This window comes from Gigantopelta aegis, chromosome 3 (assembly GCF_016097555.1).
Source record: "Gigantopelta aegis isolate Gae_Host chromosome 3, Gae_host_genome, whole genome shotgun sequence".
NCBI lineage: Eukaryota > Metazoa > Mollusca > Gastropoda > Neomphalida > Peltospiridae > Gigantopelta > Gigantopelta aegis.
In genome coordinates this window covers 37,061,071-37,069,319 of record NC_054701.1, presented here as the reverse complement: position 1 = coordinate 37,069,319, position 8,249 = coordinate 37,061,071, and the positions used below count along the sequence as shown (strand labels likewise).

Below are 8,249 nucleotides of genomic sequence, written 5' to 3'. Positions count from 1 at the left end.
GTTTTTTTGTAAATAATTTCAGTTTGGTTTGACATATAAAGAAAATTTAAAGTGTTTTAGAAATAACAAAACATTACTATTTTTTGTGTGCAGTTTACAAATCAGTTGGCTCAGAAATAAACAATTTGTAGTAAATTTCATATGACAAAAAAAGCGTTTCCTGTGGGACGGACTATACATAGTGTACATGAAATAAAAAGAACATACTGATAATATTCAATCATAACAAAAACAACAAAACATGTAGAGATGGTTTTCATATATTTATATTCACCAATTGACTACTCAGCAAGTAGGCAACAATAGTACATTAAATAATTGATACAACAATGATCAACTAAATAGCCTGCTTTGGAATCAAAACGGAAGAGAAAGAATGGTGACGAAACAAAGCGAAATATCACTTTCTCTCCAGAATTCCCCCAGTCGGCTGTCTGTGAAAAACACAGGCCCTACTTTCATGCAATCCCGAAACTGATACGTCTCCACGAAAATATAAACTTTGAAAGACAGAAATTTGACTGACATGGGTTGTTTACTGTCTGTAACAGCAAATACCTTTAGTAAACGTAAAACTGAAGTAATTATTCACACGGTGTTGATGCTTAATTCTGTGTAGGACCATTTCGGCACATGTACATCATCTCAAAATAAAAACGAAATAGGCTACAATAATGTATGGAGTAGCAAATACATCCAATTCTTTACCAACGATCTTTTAAAGCACTTAAAGTAATCTTTTATGCAGAAATATTACATAATGAAGTAGCAAATACATCAATTCTTTACCAACAATATTTTTAAACATTATTATATTTTTTAGGCAGAAACCAGAGGAGGATCGGGGGGGGGGGGGGGGGGGCCGCGGGGCCATAATAGGATTATTATGATTCCCCCAAACCTCCATTGACATTCCGCCTCATGTCATTGCCCCCCTCCCCAATGGATTTTCTAGATCCGCCACTGGAAATATAACATAAAGGTCATACATTTTGGAAGAGTGCACATTCAGTAATTATGTTCACAGACCATGGCCCACCACAATGGACAGGAAGCAGATTCCAGGCCATTGTGCCATTCGAAGAAAGCCATGGCAGCACTGGACCGTTATACACTCCCTCGATGTAATACCCATATGCATCAGTTGGTTAGTCTCCGAGATATGTCGTCTTTATAAAATTACCAAACGATTTTATGTTGGTACCATGCTAGACGTAAAGTTGCAAAAGAGGCATCATAGTCACAGCTGTTGGCCACTACTTCTTGGTAAGAATTTCAAACACTTTACAAGCCGAGGACACCACGGAAAAAGCTATTCACTTCAGGATTGCAAGGAAAAACACAGGCTATTGTCAGATGATGGTGATTATGGCTGATGATGGAAATAAATAATCTGGAATGGAATGCCCAACATGCACAGTAATCTGAACACGTGTTACAGCAAATGAACTCAAATACGGTACTAGTAAATATCTGGATTATTTTCATTTACACACTAAATTATAGTCTCCTTTTTACCTAATCTTGGTTGAGCTATTTCACTGGTTCTTTTTCTGGATACAAGCTTATACAGCTACTGACTACTTATTTAACTGAATATGATATCATGGGGGGGGGGGGGGGGGGTTTAAAGAAGGGGGGAAAAAGTAGAAGAAAAAAAAAAAGTAGAAAAAAAAGGAAGACAAAAAAGAGAGATTATTCTGTGTTCCAGGGTGTTACTTGTTAATTTTATACATTATGTTACTTCTAAACACTTACGAAATATATTTAAAAAATGAAATTGTAAATTAAACATTTTAAATCTTATTAGATCAACGAATTACATCGAAGTCTCTAATTAAAAAATGGAGACAAAACTGTCTTCAAAACGTCGGGTGTTTATATGAATAGGCCTACCAGAATTTCCAGATGAAAAAAAAAATGCAGAGTATAACAGAAGATAAAGAACATTGTCCCTGATACAAAGAATAACAATAATGTGCAAAGAATTTTGATTATTTAAAAGCACTACATTTTATACACAAACATATTTCCCAATCCTATTATGGTGACACAAACGTAACTTCTTATTTAACCATCTTTTTAGCTTTTGAAAAGTTGGGTAGGTGGGGAATAGTATCTAAACACACACACCCCACACAGTGTGATGTAAATTTCATACACATTCATTTTTATTTTTCAAGTACATTTCATATTATTCAATATCAACTGTATATGGAAAACAAAATGTGGATCATCAATTTTATTTTAGCAAACTGAAGATAAATGTCTTATCAAGACCGTAAACGTTGAAGAATGGTTAGTACCATTTGGTGTAGTACAAACATGATCCCTTTTTTCTCGTCCAAAATTACCAGAAAACCCTTGGTCAAAAACAAGAAGTTAAATCTGTGTCTCTTAATGAAACTAAATTTGATTTACAGACAGCAACACAAAAATAATTATGTCTACCACATTGCTATTACAAAGTTAAGGACCTCTAAATATTTCTTTGTCTACCTAACCTCAAAGTAAATTGGATATAAATGATTTTACATAAATAGCATGTTCATTAAAAAAACTAAACAAAAACACACTATCAAGTTAAATGTCACAGGTGTTTGGTCTCGTCTTAACAGCTTTACGTTTATTTTTTTAAATGTAATTTATCTGTGACAACTAATCATCATAAGCTTCTATTTTTCATGCACCCAAACGAGTAATCACAATGAAAATCTCAGTAGTCTGTGATAAATGCACAATCTGACAAACATGCAATGACATAATTAAAAAATATATCATTACAGAAGTCATTAGTTCACTGCTCACATTTATAACAATATTCAGAATTTTTTCTCTTTTCTTTTCTTTTTTTAAAATAGATATTGTCCTTTGTCAGATCATGGAGTTGAAAGAAAGACACTTTGGCAATTATTGCAACTTTAACATATATTATTTATTTACAGCCAAAAAGCAAAATATGCAGAGATAAAAAAAAAAAAAAAAAAAAAAAAACCCCACACAGAAACAAATCTAACAAAGCAATTTTTTCTTTACAGAACAAAACAAAAGTCGTAAGAGAGACACTTTCCTCACAAGTTGAAATTATTGTTAGTTGCAATTTTTTTTAATGCACAAATATAATTAAGTAACAGCTATGCACTGGGAAACAAAGGAAACTAAGTGGTTATGTTGGAACAGTACTGAATAATCAACTATATATATATATGTATGTATATATACTTCAAGGGCAGCACTAAACCTGAAATAAATTACAAAGCCGTCTCAGTAGTAACTTAACAACAGTGTATGTACAATAACAGCATCTGAGACAAGGAGGTAATCTACATAATATATATATACACATGTACAACATCAATAACATACACACACACAAAAAAGTACTACGAGAATGAACAAATTAAAAATACACAAACTCCAATCTAATACACAAACTCCAATCTACAACATGCAACTCTGCTGCTCTGTAATCTGGACCGGTGCAATAGTTCTTTTGGGAGAACCGGTAAACTAGTTCCTTTACAAGGGAAAATGTTTAAGGTTAAATGAACTGTTGCAAGTAATGCTGGCGAACAAATATGCGTTTGCTGTATTGGATTTTCTATATACATCTCGAAAATGTAATCTATACTGGTGACTGTTCTTTTGAGGGAACCGCTACACTGGTTCCTTTGGAAAGAAATATTTCACATGCTACGTGCAACTAATATGTTTGCTGTATGGATTTTCTATTCATGTCTTGTATCTGTAAGCTTTATGGTTCATTCTCATGATGCTTCTTGTCACAACAATTGTTAACGTACATTTTGATTGGTTCAGAGCTCATGATTAGCCATACAAAAAATGGGATGCTCTAATCATTTCCAGCTCGTTCGATATTTGTAGTTTACAACCATAATAGCTACTATATACAGCACTAGTTATGTACACTATAGAATCCAAACCAGGGAACCACTGTGCACAAGTCGAATGCTCTACCAAATGAGCTAATAAGGAAATTCTAACTAGTTTTCACCAGTAAATGTGCTTCACAGATGCACAACATGTGCAGTACAAGTTGCTCTGTTACAAGTCCCATTGTCAGAATACACCTTTAGCAGGTTACTGAAGTAGAAATAAGTGTAAATCTACTTGTGAACTGTTGAGGTGGTCTACAGGACATTCCAACAACTTTTGTCCATCATACTAACCACAGCTCAGGATTATTTATTTAAGTTCCTTTTCTTTCATCTTGCCACCTCTGGCATTATCAGGCATTAGCCAGCTGAAAAGCACAGCCATTGCCTTTAACTTTGCTAGACGTGTCAGATGTCTGACAATTTTGACGTTTTGCCTTTTTCAAACAATTGTTCTTTCAGGCAGCAACAGCCGATCCAAAATTGTGTCAGATTTGGGAATGGAACAGGGAGGTATAAGATAATCTATAACATACAAATTTGCATGATACAGTATTCATAATAGATTATTTCTTGACTGACAGCGAACTTGAATTTAATCTCAATGCAGCTTTGAAGAGAATCTTTTTTTGTTCACTACCTTGATTAATAAAAAAAAAATTATGGTGAATATTAAATTTCTCTTGTATGAAAAGTTCATCGCATGTTGACTTTTTTATATCCTAAAATAGGAATGAGGGATATTTTTGTAGGGTTTTTTTAAAATAGAAAATAGTATGTATGGTGGCTAATAAACCAAAATGACAGCATATTATCATATTATAAATATGAAGCCAATGGTGCCAAATGAGGTACACTGGTGGATACACACACAAAAACACATACAAAACAACAGCAACTGTTTAACTACCCTGCATCAGGCTAATTACCAAATGAATGCAGCTACCTATGTCATGAAAATAGGACCTGCCCCATGCTACAGACTAATTCTATATAGGACCTGCCCCATGCTCAACACCACCAGCAAGGTCCTGCCTATGCTAATTCCCCTCTAGGACTGTTCTCTAAGACACTGTGCATTAGACTGCATGACTATGTATTAACTATCAACACAAACATCTCTAACTTCAGTTTTAAACCAAATCTTCTATTTTCTATTCAGCAGAACATTTCACATGTACCGTAAATGATCATTAAAAAAAAAAAGAAAAAAAAGGAAAAAAAAAAGAGGAGGAAATCATTAGAAAAACATATACAAGATGACATCAGAATGATGAACTTTCAAAAATCATTCAGCAATGGTGTGATCACAAACTGTAGCTTCAATATCTATTACCATGTACAAACCAAAAGTTAAAAAATGTAAGGATAATTAATAATTTTCTTAATTCATGAAACCAATTAGACATTTGATCACATGCCAAAGCAAAATTTGTATGAAGAAATACTCAATTTCAGTTCGAACCGAAATACATTTTGTTTAATGGTGTCCACTCAACATCATGATTTTTAGTCTACCTCCAAGTGCTACTGCTAATTAAACAGACAAGTAGTTGTTAAATTCCTTATAATATATATTTGCTAAATTCAATTTATTTGTTGTGGAGTGACAAACATCTTAAATTGCCCTGTCAGATGAAATAGAATTAAAAACAGAAAGAAAAGAACACTGAAATGACAAATGCAAAAGTTAATATTATCTTGGTCTAAATCATTGATGTATGGAATGCTATATACACCCTTGAAGATCCAGTAACTTTCAGGTAGGCCTAAAAGTATATCAACTCCACAATCTCATTAGTGACCATGTTTTAAGCTGTTAACACCATCATTCTCTTATTTGACTTGATCAATCTGTAATGAAAAAGTTGCATTGCCACTGCAACAATAGCGGAGAAAGTGAAACTGGTGCTGAATGAATCTGTAAACTCTTGAGATCCTATCAATATACAGCTACATCGAATACAAAACAAAAAATCATATTCACACACGTGATTAATAATAGGTCAACAGGTCAATATCGAGTGATTAGCTTCTAACACAAAACTAGATTGAATGCAGTTATCTTTGAAGAGCAGGGACATACAATGTTAAAAGCGGACACCACTACAAGTTTACACAGTTGAACACACATTTACAATGTGATCAGCAAATTCTGCCACGAATTCCTTTAGTATCGCAGTCCGACAAAGTGTTGGGTACAGGTTGCCAATGTCTTTATGTGTTTTTGTTTTGTTTTGTGTTTTGCAAAGCACAATTATCACACAAGCAAAGCAGTTTCACAGAGCGTAGTCTGGCTATGGTAGAACAACTCACAGCATACAATGTGTTTTCTTATCACCTCACCGTCTTATTTGAATACACAATTCTAGACATGAGTAATGACTGGTCCGAAATAAATATAAAATGGATTACAACGTTAATCAAATAGAAACTTTCAACTGTTAAAGTAATACGAAAGTTTCAAATAAAAAAGTTATTATTTTGTTGAATAAACTTCCAATTCAGCCGAAAGATCTTTCAAGTATTGATATATACGTATATTTTATTTTTTAATTTTTAATTTGAGATGAAACAACTAATTACTGGGATTCATTAGCAGTTTTCTTTGGTTTCATAATAGCCCAGTCTGTACTATTTCATCTCTAATGCCAGGGAAGGAAAGACAATGTAAGTGGCCGATCTTCGCCACTTGTGCTGTCTTGCCTGTCGGAACGTGATTACTGATATCTAGAGTTAGTACGTTGTAATGCCCCACTATCTCCCTGTGACCTGCATTCAGATAAGTTCTTCCAGTACCATAACTAATGGATAGCCGTCGTTAACGGCATTCCCACACCTTTACTGTCTGGTCGACACTTCCCGTTATCACATAGGGAGCACTCCTGTGCATGTCTGCAATAAAAAAAAACAAGCATTCTGAGAGTACTGCTAAAATGTCCCCCACCGAACCTAAAAAAATTTTTTGTATCTCCTAAGTTCAAGGCCATAACTCAGTCACAAATGGTTAAATTGCCATGAAAGTCAAACTTGATCTGTAACAGTATATAATAAAGCAATAAACATAATTTCAGCTCAATAAGAAGTCTGGAAAACAAATTTTTATATCTCCTAAGTTCAAAGGCCATAACTCTGGAGAAAAAAAAAGAAGGTTAAATCACCATGAAAGTCAAACTTGATCTGTAACAGTACATGATATACACAAAATTTCAGCTCAATATCTCAAAGCATTCTAAAAAAAAAACATCCGGAAAAATGTATGTGGGAGAGACAGACAGACGGACAGGATGGAGATGTAACCTATAGTACCCTCCGGTTGGACTGGCTGGGGACTAATAAAACTGTGTAAACTGGCACTTTACAGCAAAAAAGCATCAGTATGTTGAGAACTTCAGTGCCAACAAAATGTTTTTACAATACTGTTTTTAATGCACATTTGTAATTTGTAAGTATTAAAAAATGTTTTGTTTTAGTGTGCTGCAAGGCAGAAATCGGTAGATTGACATGGCTGTAAACAATGAAATTCATCTGTCACATTATTATGTTGATATAGGTAATATGTATATATTTAATGTGTCATGCATAACTGTTAAACATCTGTGACGATGGTAACACAGCTTTATTTTTCACACGTGATTCGCAGCGATTATTAAAAAAAATAAAAATAAACCATGTGAACCCTGCCTGCCCCATTAAAATAAGCATCAGCCATAAATTGTAATAACCTACATTTGTCATGACTACCCAATACTCCTGAGAGTGACAGAGTTATTGCCCTTTATTAAAGTGCATATATTCTCTGCTTGTAATATATTCTCTAACTTTAGCATATATGATACCTCCTCAAAACCCCCCCCCCCAACAAAACAACAACCCAGCAACAAAAACACAACATAAAAAGAAAAAAATATTGGCTAATAAATAAGTGAAATCAATCAAGATGGGCTTTTAAAACATTGGGAGTTGCACCTCTTAGTTGCAGACTTTAATGGACAGGTAAAAAAATGCACGTTTCTTTTGAGTGACCAATTGTTTTCGGGTTTTTTTTAGCAATCAAAACTCAAACAAAATGTTTCTTATCCTGTATCTGCCTTTTAAAAAAAATGGAAATGGAAAAAAGAAGTTATTTATAGCACATTCTAAATCAATATATATTTTATATAACCATGTAACAATGTGTAACTATTTTATTTATAAACATAATATAATTAAATTAAAAAGTATTAAAAGTAGGTTTCAACATTTACCAGGTTATCTATAAGATGTTAATTAAAAAACAACATAATCTCACCACTGTTGGATAAAACTATGTTAAAAACCCAAAACAATACATATGCATGTAACATTCCCAAG

The 8,249-nt window shown here is 33.5% G+C and overlaps 1 protein-coding gene across 1 annotated transcript in view; it reads right to left on the bottom strand.

Moving 5' to 3' along the window:
- Window positions 1-248: 248 nt before the first annotated feature.
- LOC121367976 (lissencephaly-1 homolog) overlaps window positions 249-8,249 on the bottom strand; it is a 39,807-nt gene continuing 31,806 nt past the window's right edge. The window contains exon 13 of the mRNA XM_041492450.1: window positions 249-6,791. Within this exon, the coding sequence (XP_041348384.1) occupies window positions 6,718-6,791 (74 nt within the window). The 3' untranslated portion in view covers window positions 249-6,717. The remainder of the gene's footprint in view (window positions 6,792-8,249) is intronic.